Consider the following 15966-nt stretch of genomic DNA (forward strand, 5'->3'; position numbering starts at 1 on the left):
TGAATGACCAGGTCTTTCCATCAATGGAGTTTTTCTTCCTGGATGGCACAGACATATTCCTAGATGGCAATGCCAGGATTCATGAGGCTCACATTGAAAATGAGTGGATCAGGGAGCATGAGATGGATTGTCCTCCAATCCCCAAGTGGGGCCAGACCTCAGCCCCACCGAGAATCTTTGGGATGTTCTGGAGAAGATTTTGCACAGTGGTTCAACTATTCCATCATCAATACAAGATCTTGGCAGAAAATGAATCCAACTCTGGACAGAAACAAATGCTGTGACATTGCAGAAGCTTATTGAAACAATGCCACAGTGAATGAGTGCCATATTCAAAGCTGAAGGCAGTCCAACAAAATATTAGTGTGTGAAACTTTTTTTTGGACAGGCAGTGTATTGGGAGCTCAGTAACAAAAGAAACTGTGGAAAGTACATAAAAAACAATGCCATCAAGAATGCAAGCTATTTTTTAGGGCCAAAGGAGGTCATACAAAATATTACTATTTCTGGTTTATATACAGTATGTGAATAAGGACTATTTAGTTGTTCCAGTTTGTGGTTTGCCTAATAAATAGCAATGCAATTTTTTGTTTGAAACAAGTTTTTGAAAGATTTCTAAAATATGTGTTTTCTTATTTTTATGACAGGTGGTCTAATAAATTTGTTAAGCACTGTTTATGTACTGTATGAGTTAGGCATTTAAAAAATAAAGTATCATTGTCAGTGAAAACCAATGGGCTTCGGAGCTGAAAGCCAGAGACTAACACAATGTCAGCTGTGGTCCTTTCATTGGATTTCTTGACAACATAGAATATCAGACTGTTTGCTTTATTCCAGTTTTCTATTTCTTTACTACCTGAACTCTAAATACAACCAGCCAGTTTGTAAAACCTGTTTTCTTTTTAAAAAAAGAAAAAAAAGAAAAGAAGATTTGATTAAAGATGGCTGTTTTATTTACATTGTAATGAAAAACAAGCCCACAGTTGTAAAGATTTCACAGAAGAAAAAGATTCCCAGAAACTGCATGGAGTTAAGAGGGTTAATTGTCCATGCAGCAGAAACATTAAAAGATAACCTTACTATCATAATAACAATGTCGAACGAGTGGTTTCATTATCCTGTGTTAGATCAGATCACACAGCATCACTCAGTTATAAAACAGCTTTGGGGCACATTGCCGCTTAACAGGTACTGAAGGTCACACAGCTGAAAAACATTATTAGGGGTTTTCACTGTAATGAAGCTTTAATTTAATAACCAACTGTGATAGATTGGCTAGATTTTGAAATACACTGTGTATTGAAAGAAAACCTAAAAATACAATGACTAATAATGACCAATTGTTGGAACTCCAGCAATCAAAGTCACATATCTTATGCAAATAAAGGTGGCCACACACCATTTCTTTCAGTAACTTGATTAACCCTCATTTCCCATCCCACCTCCAAAATAATGAGATACATTCAAGAAATACTAGGAAAGACAACCTTAGGTTAGTTAGTTAGTTAGTTAGTTAGTTAGTTAGTTAGTTAGTTAGTTAGTTAGGTTATCCAGATCTAGCAACATTACGTGAAGAACAGAAGTTATAGAACTTCTGTTCTTCAAGTAATGTTGCTAGATCTGGATACAGACACAAAGACTATGAGTGAGACTTCTCAAACCAGGCAAATAGTCCATAGCTCTGTAACACTGTAGAAGCACAAATGTTTATTCATGGTAACTCTGTCTTCCTTTGCTAGCATTTTTCTGTGTCCTTTAAGAAAAAGAAATGTTTCTTTTGGCAGATTTTTTGCGTCTCGACTGTGTATGTCCCCCCAGTCTTAATTTTTTGGAATTCATTTGCCCTCTCTGTGCTTTTGTCTGTAAGTTGTTTGTGTCCTTTTGAAATTTCTTCTCTCCTTGTGTTTTTTTCAATGTTGCTCCCTTTATGTGTTTGTAGGAGTTATGTCTGCACCCCAGTCCATCACTACCTGAGGTAAAAACCCAAGTGCCTGCTAGCAAGGTGGTCCATAATGCTGATTACATGCATAACAACATACATAATCATGAGCCCTGCATTCTTGTCATACACATCATGTTAGGGCTCCAGTGAGTCCGGTCCCATTATTTCCATTCCCCTTTTAGAAAGCATTCTTAATATGTGCGATGTGCTTGTTCTGTGTCGAGGTTGAGTACACATAATGCACCTGCAGGACGATGGAGTATTTTCTCTTCCTATACTGTGTAGTGAACAGAGTGACTTCTATGATGAAATACTACATGACTGACATTGTAAATGTAGAAGTAACACCTCTGTTTTTAGGTCACACAATATGAAAAGTGCATGCTTTCAGCCATTTCAAAGTACAGTAGTACAGACATTGACTAAATGAAATAGCTTGTCAAAGCATGGCAATGTGGCCATGCTTGGCCTTTGTTCAGGCATATCCATGGATGAGTTCTCTCTGCAGTATACTGTAATAAATAGAAGCAGTAGTTTGCTGTGTTGAAAGCTCCATTGCACCTTGATCATACTGTAAATCATTCAGAATAGGGACTATATGTGTCATCATGATATGTAAGACAATGTGTACTGCTGGTTTTATGTGCCATGAAGTATAAAGTTCATACATACTGAATGTGTCACAAAGGACACCATCCCTGTCACTGTGTTCATTGGAAATTCTTATATCCTTTGTAGAAATGCCAAACTGTTGAGAAAAAACTGTCTCTAACTAAACTATGACACTAACACCAAGGTGGAGGGTTCAGAAAAATAATTCACACTGCATTTTGTACTGTAACATCAACGTTCCAGTGGTTGTGATTTGTTTGGTTTTTCTTTCCCATCCCCAGTAAGGAGCAGCAGAGGTCAGTGAAGACAATGTCAGTGTGGGAACAAAAGGCCAATCAGTTAAGAAAGCAGAACCTGGCAAGCTGCGAAGCCCTGTACAACGAAATAGATCCTGAGGACCGTCTTCGCCTCCACATCCGGCCTGACATGAAGACCCACCTTGACCGTCCACTAGTTGTTGAGCCTTTGCTGGGAGACCACCACCACCACCATCACCACAGGCCATACACGTCAGAGGAAGCAGAGACTGCTGGAGACCCTCCAATCGCCCCTAAACAGCCCTGCCGCCATCATTGCCATCGAGACAGGAACCGGACCAGACCAAAAGAGGAGACCAATGATAGTAGTGAGACCGGTAAGGAAGGAAGACAACATCTTCATCACAGCCGTGCCAAAGATCACGACAGTAACTGGGGTAAAGATGGGAAGAGCAGGAGGTCACGCAGCCGAGAGGGAGGCAGGAAGCATCACCACCACAACTCAGTGGATGACAACGGAGGTGGGGGAGTCATGAGTGAGCACCGCCATCATCACTCACACCGACAGTCCCAAGGGGGCAACGGGACAGTAAACAGTGGAGGAGGGGGAGAGCAGAGGTCCCATAACAGAGATGGACATCTGTCTAACAGGGATAGGGGTAGGAATTCTAGAGGAGATAGCAGTGCCAATGGAGAGAGGAGGAGACATCGGGCTCATGGATCCAGGGGCCACCCCACAGCTGAAGGAGAGGAGGGCAACAAGAGAGAGAAGATCCCCAGTCACAGGTAAAATTCCAAACTGCTTCATGTTTGTTACTCTTATGGTCACTGGCTTAACAGAGACTTTGCAGGGCCTTGTTTAGCATAATGGTGGCAAATACAGATACAGGTATGGGAGCAACAACTCGGATACTTTTCTTTGGCTTTGTACTCAAGAACACTGGTGGGGCGCCGTGTGGGTCTGCTATGGCTTGTTCTGCTGCGCGGGCCTTGGGGCTCTGGCTGAGTCGGTGGGGGTCGCTCCGGGTTCCTGGGCTGTCTCTCCGCCCGGTGGATCCTGCGGGGGGGCTGTGTGGACCTCCTTGGGCTGGAGGAGATAGCTCCCCCCTTTTGGTGGAGGTTTTCATGCATGCTAGACCCACCACACCGGCACCTACCAAAACTCAATAGAGTTTGTTCCTCTGGTCGCTGAGTCAGTGGAGGTTGCTGGGTTAGTGTCTGTGGATCTCACTGTGCTTCATCTATCCTTCCTGTGGTCTCCTGACATCTTCATGATTGATCCTGTTGGGATTCTGTCATATCTGGTGTTTGTGAAGGGTCTTAGATTTGTAACTGGTTTTAAGGTGTGAATTAAAGAGCACAAATAACTATAGCGCACCTTTTCTCTCAGAACACTGTCTATGCCTCACCTTTCTGTCTGTCCTGTGTTTGTTTTATGTTTCACTTGGGTGTGCGCAGCCCTCAATGTCATAATGTAGGAAACAGCTTAAAATAAACATGATTGGTTAATTTGCTATGAGGGCAGGTGATGGTCACAGTCACAAAGAAGAAAAAAATTGCATGCAGCTTAAGTAATGACACCATGGTTGGTTGGTGTCATTTTGAGCGGATATGCAGAAAAAAAGGGAAATGATGGGACTCAGAAACACCCCCACAACTTAATCATTTGTTCCTTGTATGATTTCCGATGGATAAGTCCCGATAAGTCCACAGCAGTCGATTTGTAGTAGGAACGCAATCATGTGATCGTCAGCAGGCAGCTGATGTAGTGTTCACTTGTCGTCATAGTTACAGTGATGTTGTGCCGTTATCAGCGATACAGAGATCTTTACATAATTTGTGGATCCAGACTATAAGCCGCATCTCTGCCAAAATCTAATCACTTGGTCCTTGTGTCATTTCTGAACTTCCCGGAAAATTTCATCCAAATCCTTCATTCTGTTTTTGAGTAATGTTGCTAACAGACAGACAGACCAATGCTGATCACATAACTCCACCAAGGCTCTGCCTTCTTGACAGAGTATAAATGCAATATAGTATACAGAGGACTAAATTGTCAGTTGTTGGAAAATGCATTCAGCATGGTGAAATAGCTTTTCAAAGTTGATATGTGGAATTTGGAGTAGTAAGATGCAAACAGTATGTAGATGAGCATATTAAGTATAGTGAGGGTGATGCAGAGTAGATTGATAGAAATGAGCATCTGGAAGCAGTGGGCTGGAGGAAATACAGCTGATGGAGACTAGGTCAGTTGGTGAGACAGCAAACACAAATCAGAAGCATATTGGAAAAAATGCTCCTCTCAAAACAAGAAAAAAATTATTTCAAGGAACTTTTAGTTTGAAATAAATCTGCCAATAGAATAAGTGAAAAATGGCTTGGTAAGATTTCTTGAAATAAGATATGATATTTAGAATATTGAGATCTTAAAATTAGCTGGGAAAACTTATTTTAAGATATATTTTACCAGGATTGTCAACCTTAGGTGTCTTAAAATAAAGCAGACATGCTAAAAAAAAAAAGTTTTTCATTCAAAAATAGATTTTTGCTTTCATGTAAGCTCCTAATTTGAGATGTATTGAACTTGTTTTGAGTTTTTTTGTAAAATCTAGCAAAAAATAAGATAATTTCAGTTGTTTGACTTAACAATATTTTTAGGATGCATTGTCTCAAAACAAGTCCCTCCATCTTGCTGAAATGCCACTTGTTAAGTGAATTTATCTTAAGTGGGCAACTTGACTAAACATAAGACAAATATACTTGGTAAAATTTTGAGTTTTGCAGTGCATACAGCTCTGGGACCAGGGACACTAAGAGAAGGACACAGGAGTAAACAGATTGGATGCAGTGCAATAAGGGTATATATGGTAAATACAAAGGTAATGACAGAAGAGCTCAGTGCAGCGTAGGCCTATAGCAGGGTAACTAGAGGCAGAACTAAGGGACGTTGAAGAAGAAATCAGTTTTGTCCCATACATGCAGACTCCAACTGACCCCTTAAGGGTCACCCAAGTCAGCCCTAACTATAAGCTTTGTTAAACAAGCAGGTTTTAAGCCTGGTAATAAAAATAGAAAGGGTGTATGTTACAACTGAAAGGTGCTCTATTATTTTACAGTGACCCTGCAGAAATAAATGGTGTTTCTGCTGGTGTGTAAAGATGTAGCCATGTCCATCAGCCATTGTTAAGTGAGACAAACTGTTACTTACACTGAGGTAACACCACATTCACTGTTAGGTTTTTTTTTTTCATTCAGGGACCATGTACAGGTCAAACTGTTCTCAAGGGGGCCGGACCAGCAAAATCATAGCAAAATAACCCAAAAATAACGACACCTCCAAGCTTTCCCCTTTGTTTCAATGTAAAAAAAGTATATTCTGAAAATGTTCACATTTAATGAAACATTTTTACAAAATATTATGAACAATCTGAAATTTCTTGGGAATAGAAGTGAAATTTCGACAACATTAAGCCTTAGTTTATTAAATACACATTACAACTTCGAGATCACAGAGTGTCTTCAAAGGCTCAAAACATTTAGTCACAGGTATCTGGAACTGAGCAATATAGTATTTTACTTCATGATCAAAACAACTTGTCAAATTTAGAAATAATTTTAATCGTACAGTTTTACAAATTTACAATTTTCAGTTAAATTCTTCTCTTTAATTTTTATACTTTGCAAACTCATCCCACAGACCAGATCTGGCCGGCCGGTTGTGGCCCGCGGGCTGTATATTTGACACCTCTGCCTGAGACCAACAGTGTAAATTTTTCTTTGAGATTATACTCAATATTATTCTTAAACTGCCTCTCTTTGCTTTTGGAACAGGTTTGGTGACTCAGAAGGAGGCATCTCTCCTAACCGACCGGAGGATTCAGACAACCAGACAAATGACAGAAGAACTGGCCAAACCTCCATTCCTCCTCTGACAATCACTTCCCCACCTGGAGAGACCACCCGCATACAAAGTCAGTGCCAACAGAATGCCTACAGAATGCACACACGGTGTAACTGAGATAACTTTCATCTCAGCTGCACTGTGATGAAAGTTACAATGAGTAACTTAAGTCTTCTTCATAGACTATAAGTCTTCTTCATAGTTAATTTTATAGTACCGTTTCATGCATTGATTTGTGTGTGTGTCCCTATTAGTTGTTGAATCTGACACTATTATTACCAAAAGTTCAATTCGATTCAGTTTTATTGATATAGCACCAATTACAACTCAAATTGTTTCAAGATGCTTTATAGAACCCATTTGCCTGAGCCCCCAGAGCAAGCCCTAAGGTGACAGTGGCAAGAAAAAAAACTTCCTTTTGACGGGAAGAATCCTTGAGCAGAGGTTGGGCATTGTATCCAATGCCTCCACTCATTGGTTGTGTGCACAGGCAAATAACTGAACAAATGACTGTAGGTAGGTAAAGACTAATCTTTATCATAGCTTTAACGTCCTTTCATATTCCTAGGTAGACACCCTGCAGTGTGATAGGGGTGAAGATTATTTTCTTTATTATTCTGTGCCTGGCATAGATGGAGAAAGAGATTACTTCTATTTTGAATTGGTGGTTTGAGGACAATAAATGATGCCCTATAATGATTGCTGGGAGATGTTATTCAATGCTCCTCTGGCATGTCTGCCATTATTGGTGTCTCTGATTATCTGTCTTTCCAGTGAACATTGAGCAGCCCATGAATGAGAAGACCCTGGAGGATCTATCTCAAAGTGGACCCAGACCTATTCTGCCTTACAGTTCAATGTTCATCTTTGGACAGGCCAATCCGTGAGTGACCTCAGCTTTCTTCATTCACCTATTCATCTCCTTGTAGGACCTCAAATATGCATTTGCCTATGTAGATATTGGGTGGTATTTTACTTTATTAAAATACAATTTTAAAACACGCTGAAATAACATGATATATCCATACTACACCAAGTTGGAGCTGAGGTCTAGCAAGCCTGTTTTTGTGTTTTGAACTGTTATGTCTCCTAACTCTCAGTCCAGCTACCCAAGCAGCACAATGCACTTGATGGTTCTCTGCTGCCTTTAATGCTGGTCATATGAACTTTAAAGTCATGTCCATAGATATTTGGACATCAACACAGCAACACAGCATTTCAGCTCTGTACCACCACAATGGATTTGAAATGAGACAAGTAAGATGTGCTTGAAGCGCAGACTTTCAGCTTTAATTTGAGGGTATTTACATCCAAATCAGGTGAATGGTGGAGAAATTCCCACAAATTTTAGATGCACCCTCCACCTTTGTTGTTGTAGTTTAACTTTGTTGTCAAGTGAAACTTTTTCCTTAAAGCTCTCTGAATACCCAGGACGTCTGTTTGGAGATTTTGTTTTTTGAGTGCAACGGATATCAGCACTGGAGCAATGGGAAGCTGAGTAGGGAGTAGCTACATATTGGGCTTAAAAAGTATGAGCAATGAAAGGTGTACGGACTATTGCTGTCTTTATTTTCCTTTATTGCACCTGTACCTTTGATAAAATAAATCTAAACTGTTATTTTTAAATTTTTAATAACCTAGACGTGGTGCAGTGACTGTAAGGTGATCCAGCTTATATCTTTAGTAATTTCAGTGATATTGCACAGGGGTGGACTAGTGTTGTCTTCAGCTGGCTTAGAATGGATATAGCTAATATGCTGATAATTGACAAATATTTGCTCATAATGAACACTGCATATACAGACCATTGTAAGAATCTTTCCAGAAGGCTATCTGTCATTAGTGTTCACTTCTATGCTGGTAAAGAAAACTGGCTGTGGCAGTCACTTTAATTGCACCTTGAAAGGCATCATCAGAGCATTGTGGTCACTTCCTAGAATTTTTCATGACACTGCAAAATTTGTCCATTTATTCACCTCAAGACAACCTGAGAAGCACAAAGGCATACTAAGAAACACAAAAATGAGCCAAACACGGTGGAAAACTGTGGCACACCCATCAAAAATACATAACACAATACAAGCTTTTACATATAAATCACATGTCTTTGTATTTCATGATGTGGCTTTTTGTCACATTTTTGGATGAAATTAATTTTGTGTTGCAGTTTAACTTGACAGGTTTTCAATTATACTTTGCGTTTTTATTAATATGTATTTTTGCATCATATACTGTATGTGAAGCTTCTTGTGTAACAGAAACAGGTCACTACAATTGTAAACTGTATATTCCTTGTGTACCTGGATAAAAGTCACTGGTGTGGACATAGCCTTTAAGAGCTTGGCTTATTTTGTTCCTTGCTTTAAGCCTAAATAGATATTGCTCACTGTGTCCCTGCCTCTCTCTCCTCAGGGTGAGGCGGTTGTGTCACTATATTGTGACCCTTCGTTATTTTGAGATGTCTATCCTTGTTGTCATTGCTATGAGCAGCATCGCTCTGGCAGCAGAGGACCCCGTCTGGACAAATGCCCCTCGCAACAATGTGAGACACACGATGTACATGGCCTTCACTCATAAACACAAAACTGAGAGAAGACGTGTGTGTGTGTGTTTGTTCTTTTTTTCTTGTTAGTGTTCACTTTGGTCTGATTGTTAAAGCAACTCGGTGTGCACTGTGAAGCCCAATATATTTTTTATAGTCGCGCATTATCCAGTGCTCCATACTGTGGTGTCTCAGAGAAATAACACACATTTACAGGCCACACGATACTCCTGACTATTGTACATGACATGACCCTAGACAATAAGTTTTGTAGTTTTTTCTAATTTTAGTTTTCATATTCCTCTTTGTACTTTAATGTCTGTGTCAGTACTAATCCAATCTTTCTTTTGCAGGTGCTCAAATACTTGGACTATGCCTTTACTGGAGTTTTCACTTTTGAAATGGTGATTAAGGTAAGAACTAATAATCTCATAACGTCACTGTCTTCTCCATAGTTGAACTGTGATGACTATGTTTTTGATTCTAATTCATTAGTTCTAGTGTCTTGCTGACTCTGTTTACTAACTAAAAGTACTTAAGTGATGAATGTGGAGAGGACGCAGAGACAGTTACTGCAGGACCTCACCTCATTGTGACCACCTTGGTGCACTTCACATATCAGGCTGCATCACTGTCCCTTCATAATCCACTGCATTGTCATATAAACTGATGCATTTTACTGTCTGTCACCGATTACTGTAACACAAACGCATTTCTTTCTGAAGAAATTCATTCTTAAACATATGATTTATTAGTAAATAGTAGGTAATTATCAATGAAAACAACAACACATAATAGATACAAATACAGGTACAGATTTAATGGTGTAGTTTCATATCAATAGAGCATTGAAATAAATAGATAAAATAAAACTAAATAAAACTAAAATATCTTTGGTTTAGATGGTGGACCTGGGCCTGCTGCTTCATCCTGGTTCCTACTTCAGAGACCTGTGGAACATTCTGGACTTCATAGTGGTTAGTGGGGCGCTGGTGGCTTTTGCATTTTCGTAAGTTCAACAACTCCTATCTTTTTGTTATAAAATAAGACAACTGTTGGTATAGCATGAGTCCTGATCATCATATTTGGTTGATCAGTCTGGTCTGTCTGGTGTACATCCAGTACATACCAAACTTTAAAGACATGTCATTTGGCTTACATTCCTGTCTGTCAAATGTTCATTAAGATGGCTGAGCATCCATTATTCAAATGTCTTAATGTAGCTCCACTAGAAGGAAAGGAATCCTTTTAGAAACCTCCTCTATCATTACAGATCTAGAATCATTCAGAAAATTATCTGCATTAAGTTTTTGTGTTGTCTTGTATTTGACATTATAAAGTCCCGTTGTTTCAAATGTGTTGAGTGAGATCAGAGGATGTGTGGTAACTGTTAGAATAACAGAATAGAATAGAACAGAAAAATTCTGTAAAGCCTGAAGTATACGTACCGTGAGCTTGTGAGCTGTTATTTCAATAGCTCAGCTTTGCCTTTGCCACCTTTAACAGCTTTCTGTCTTAGTCTAAGTTTGCTGCTCACTGTAACATTTCCCTTAGGGTTGTGAACACCAGCAGAGAAAACCATTACATTTCATACATTTGCTGTCAAACTCCAACCTTCAGAAGAAAGCAGATTAGAGGTGGAGCCAAAGTTCTCAACAAATTTTGAAAGAGGAAGACGTGCGTGTGTGTGTTTGTGTGGTGCACTGTTCTGATGATGTTTAATGACTTGATCTTCTTACTGTTTCTGTCCTTGGATCGTTTTGAAGAAGCTTCATGGGGTAATGCCTCCTCTACCTCTCTCATCATGCCTGTCTGTGTCATCATCTGTGTGTATGTATGTATGAAAGAAGGAAAACATACATGGCTCACACTGCAAAAACAAGTGATTCCTCACATATTTGGTCTTACTTCTGAAAGATATCTAGAGCATAGGATAAGGAATATATCCTATGCCCTAGGAATCTGTTTCTGTCAGTAAATTTAGTATGAGTAATATCAGTATATCAGTCACAGGTCTCTCTATTTGGAATTCAGGCACAAATGTAACACCCACTAATTGTGCTTCAGTGATTTCCAACATTCGCCAAACTGACGTTCTTTTTCGTAACATGACAAGCCTTGCATTGCTATATGAGTTCTTACCTTACAGATATCGTCAGTCTGTCACTAGATTTGTTTCTCCATCACTGCTTACTGTTGAAGCAAAATGGTGATTTGTAGAGATCAACCAGCAAACTCAGTTCAGAATGACAGGATGCATTGCCATCAGCTGTTAAGGTGGATTGTCCTTTCCTGTAAGACATGCATGATATGAAGTGAAATTGGTTGTGAGGATGGGTGTCTTTTGCAGTGTATTCTGTTGTCTGTGGAACACGCTCTCATCTCGTCGTCCAGCTAGTCTTCCTGTCCTTGATCTTCATGTTGTTTGGTCACAGGTCCTTCTTCCATGCCTTCCTCTGCCACAGAGAGGCATGTCACCTGTGTGTTCATTATCCTTATTTTCCCTGAGCCTCTGAAAAGAGGTGTTTTTATCAGCATTTTGCTTTGCTACACCTCTGCCTGGACTGGAATGACACCATCAGTTTCACTCTCTCTTTTATTATTAGCAGTTTGCTAACAGACAAGCTGCTGCCTTTGGGCATGAGTACATCTTGGGGGATATAAATCCCCCCTATAATCCTGGCATGCACATTATAAAGACTGTATGACATCTGTCCTGTTACATAGACCTTTGACCATACTGTCAAATAATTTCCATTCACACACAATTTGTTCTACGCTCTCCTGCTTAATTTGTATCTGACTGAAGCAGCATCATACTGTAGATGAGGATTTATTGATATGATTTGGTTCCACACCTGTGCTGAATAGTATTTGTAAAGTTTTAAGTAAATTTTACACAAGATTTATATGACACTTTTATATATAGTAAATAAATCAGACCTTATAAAATAATGCTAATAATCTGATGATCTGCTGTAGTACAGGATAGTTTTTTAGTTGTTTTATTGTAATATATTCGATACACTATGAAGAGAGAGACACAAACTGAAATTGAAAATGTAAACATCAGATACAAACAAAAATAATTGTAAGAATAAAGGAAGAGGTTAATAGTACAGAAAGAAAAAAATCTTCAAAATGTGTCATGTGTCCAAAATATATGTATTATCATAAACCTACAAATCAGCCTACAAAAGTTTCATACACTTAGACAGACCATGTATGTCATTGCAGTCTTGAGATTTCAAATATTTCATTAACCCAGCATTTTCTATTAAGGGATCATTGAAACCTATGTGTCTTTGTAACAAAAAACTGTGTATTTTTGTTCTTTCATGGATTTATTACATGTCTTCTGGAAATATGACAAAATGTTGTAGGCTCAACCAGCCATAACTAACTTTAAGACATTTTGTGTGAGCAAAACTCACACAAAATGTCAATCTTAGACTGGAGACAGGATCCCATGTGATCAATGGAGCAGAGATATTACAGCAGGTATGCAACCTACAACGTGTGAAATTTGTTATCAGGAGGAGGCAATGAGAAGGCAGATCTTTGGAAGACAGCATAGCACACATTTCTGAATGAGGACACTCAAATGTTTACTCAAACCACATTTTGATTAAGTGACACAAAGGTTTTCATTGCCACCGACAATGCTACAAGGAACACCAGGCTCTCATTAAGACAAAGAAAGACATTTTTTCTACTATCTTGAATGCAGCCATTGTTTACATGCACTCATTTAAAGTATCTGCTGAAAATAGTGCTTTCAACAACCTCATTATGATTAATTACACCAGGATCTCCTCTTAAATCTTTTTTTTCATTATTTGTGTCAAGCTATAGGTTTAACAGTGTCTTATGTCATATATGTGTTTAGTCTTGTTTTGATTGTCTATCTACCAATAGTACACATCTGTAAATGATGCACTACCATTTTAGACTACTTTGAAATTATACAACCCATCAAAAAATATCTCTTAAAGGTGTAACTTTGTGAGGGACACCTGACCGAAGTTGTGCTAGACCCGTTCCTTTGTTGATGTCATGCAAAACTACCTTTAAAAGGCCATACCTGAAAGCACCACTTTGTGTGCTCCTTGAGTAATTCCTGAATCCTCCCTCCCAAGAGTCCTTCTAAGACTCCTACTTCCAAGAGTCCTTCCTAAGGTCTTGAAGACCAACTCAGAGGCTCCATACGGTTCTGACCCGCATCAACAGGCATAAGCATCCATCAGCAGAAGCACCACTGCGACATCACACAGTGCATGCAAGTAACTTTCAGTTACTAAAACTTGGTGGAGCTGTCCACATTCTTATCTATAGATTAGATTGAGGAATAATTCTGCAGAAGCATTTAAACCCCAAACGTTTTCCCTACAAAACAGCAGCTTGAAAGATTAGTTTTAGTGATTTAGAAAGTTGTATTAATCAAATTTTCAGACTCATTATCACATTACTGAAGGGGTGCCGTATCAAAGCCTATTAATAGAAAGGTATCTCGAGGGAAAAATTGTGATCAGAAAAGGTGCACAGTGAGGTAATGAGGTATAAGCTGTTATCACCAAAGTTAAAACAAATAACGGCTTAAAATATTTCACTTTATGTGTACTGAGTCTAGAATAAATATAATTTTCACTTGGAGCAATTTCTTATGAAAAATAATTGAATCTTCCCACAATATTCTAACTATATAAGACACACCTGTAGACTGGTGTCCCCTAAAGTCCTGCATTAAACCCCATCAAAAATCTGTAAACTGCATTGAAGAATCCAGTCTGTGTCAGTTTTTCCAATTCTGTCAAGAGGAGTGGTCAACAATACAACCAGAAGCTTGTGGGCACCTACCAAAAGCACCGAGCTGAGATGAAAATAACCAAGAGATGTTTAACTAAATATTACCATTGTTGTATGTATAATTTTGACCCAGCAGATTTTGTCATATTTCCAGAAGACCTAAAAAAAAATCCAGGAAAGAAATAAAATGTATGATGTCTTGTTTTTTTTTTGTGTGTGTGTGACAAAGATAAATGTGTTTCAATGATTCCATCACAGGGAATTTTTTAAGTCACAGGAGTCTGTGTAATCTCAAGACTGCCGTGATATACGTGATCTTTACAAGTGTATGATAACTTTTGTACACGACGATAAAGTTAAACTGGACATGAATATTTACCTGCAGCAAAAGACATTAAAAATCTCTTAAACAACTTCTGATTATGGGACTTTAGAGATGGAAAGGGATACAGGAAGACCTAGAAATCAGTTGACACACAGCAACAGCAGCATTAAGGTGATGAATGAACTGAGTTACACGGGCCATCATCCTAAAATGACATGACGGACAATGTGCTTTTATAGTCTAGCTCTGGAAAACACATAGGTAAGTATTTCAGATTTGGCCACTGGGTTCGATGGAAAACAGAGTTTCTGTGACATTTCAGATATTGTCAAGGACATTGTGTAATGTCAAGAAAAAACTTCTTTCTTGCATTTGGCCCCAAAGTTTAACAACAAATTTTTTTAAGAATATTAAAAGAAGCCCGAATACAGGGAGCTCATTGGTCAAATGAGACCAAGACAGATTTGTTTGGCTTTAGCATCAACTCTTTTTAGCAATGATTCATCAGTTGTGTACTGAACAGCAAGGAAGGGTTTTTTCTTGGTTGATGTCGTAGAGGTTAACATTTTGCTCTGTCCTTTTCACTGTCACAACTGTCACGATTGTCATGATTATGATGACTGTCATGATTCTGTTTTCCATTGGTGACCACTGCATCAGGTCTGAAGCAGTTTTCCCATTTGTTTTTTTAGACCTAGATTGTGAAATATTGCAACGTCTTTGATGTCACTTTATGAGGATGGCCACTGTGGCTCTGATTTGGTATCAGGGATCACAAGGTTGTTTTTTTTAATTGTGTGTCGATGATCACAGGTGTATTTATTTTTGTTCCATTGAGTTTCTCCTTTGGGGCCTCTACTTTTGAGAAATACTGTACTGTTCAACTTAAAACTGATATAAATATAATACACATAAGTTCCTTACAAGTTTTCTGTTCAATAGTTAGATGACCTCTTTTCTATTGTGTATTTAATAATGTCTGATTTATTTACATAATATTGGACACTTTGGATATCTGTAGATTTGGCTGTAAATTGTTCCTATGCATTCATTTCTACGTATTTGATTTCTAAGCAGGTGAAATCAAACTCAAATAAGCTATTTAAAAAGGCTTTTTGGCACCAGGTCACTTCCATACTGGCAGTAACAGTAAGTCCTGTTTGATTGACAGCTGTCATTCACTCATCATGCATGAATATGGATCTCATTCTGCCTGCCATTCATTTGACTGACTGTGGCTAGGACGACGAACCACAGCATCCACATTACGACCAAATCTATGAATTTGTCATTCAACCCACTGAATTCACTTAAGTGTTGAGCTCAGATGGCAGCTTTTTGGTGCATTTCACGTGTGAAGCAGCATTTTAACGTCAGCTTCAGATGCAACCAATAACCTGTATTTAGGAGGTGGAGAACCATTTTCATTGTTTGTTTTTTTTCATTGTAATTATTGGTATTGTTATTTAGAAAATCTCCTCAGAGGTCTTTTTGTTGGTATTTGCTCTTTTTTGAATGTTTTGGTTGCGACTCAGAAGTTGTAGCAGTTTGCACTTACAGAGCAAGGCCTGAGCAAGTACG

The 15966-nt window shown here is 38.7% G+C and overlaps 1 protein-coding gene across 12 annotated transcripts in view; it reads left to right on the plus strand.

Annotated features, from left to right (window-relative positions):
• LOC110964507 (voltage-dependent N-type calcium channel subunit alpha-1B-like) overlaps nucleotides 1–15966 on the plus strand; it is a 252634-nt gene that overhangs the window by 158775 nt on the left and 77893 nt on the right. For 9 of the 12 annotated variants that reach the window (XM_051950632.1, XM_051950642.1, XM_051950630.1 and 6 more), the window contains 7 exons: nucleotides 1940–1975; nucleotides 2836–3597; nucleotides 6643–6782; nucleotides 7487–7595; nucleotides 9125–9254; nucleotides 9608–9667; nucleotides 10157–10263. In XM_051950632.1, the coding sequence (XP_051806592.1) occupies nucleotides 1940–1975; nucleotides 2836–3597; nucleotides 6643–6782; nucleotides 7487–7595; nucleotides 9125–9254; nucleotides 9608–9667; nucleotides 10157–10263 (1344 nt within the window). The remainder of the gene's footprint in view (nucleotides 1–1939; nucleotides 1976–2835; nucleotides 3598–6642; nucleotides 6783–7486; nucleotides 7596–9124; nucleotides 9255–9607; nucleotides 9668–10156; nucleotides 10264–15966) is intronic. The other 3 variants (XM_051950638.1, XM_051950633.1, XM_051950637.1) reach the window with 1 other exon arrangement.

This window comes from Acanthochromis polyacanthus, chromosome 7 (genome assembly GCF_021347895.1).
Source record: "Acanthochromis polyacanthus isolate Apoly-LR-REF ecotype Palm Island chromosome 7, KAUST_Apoly_ChrSc, whole genome shotgun sequence".
In the NCBI taxonomy this organism is placed as follows: domain Eukaryota; kingdom Metazoa; phylum Chordata; class Actinopteri; family Pomacentridae; genus Acanthochromis; species Acanthochromis polyacanthus.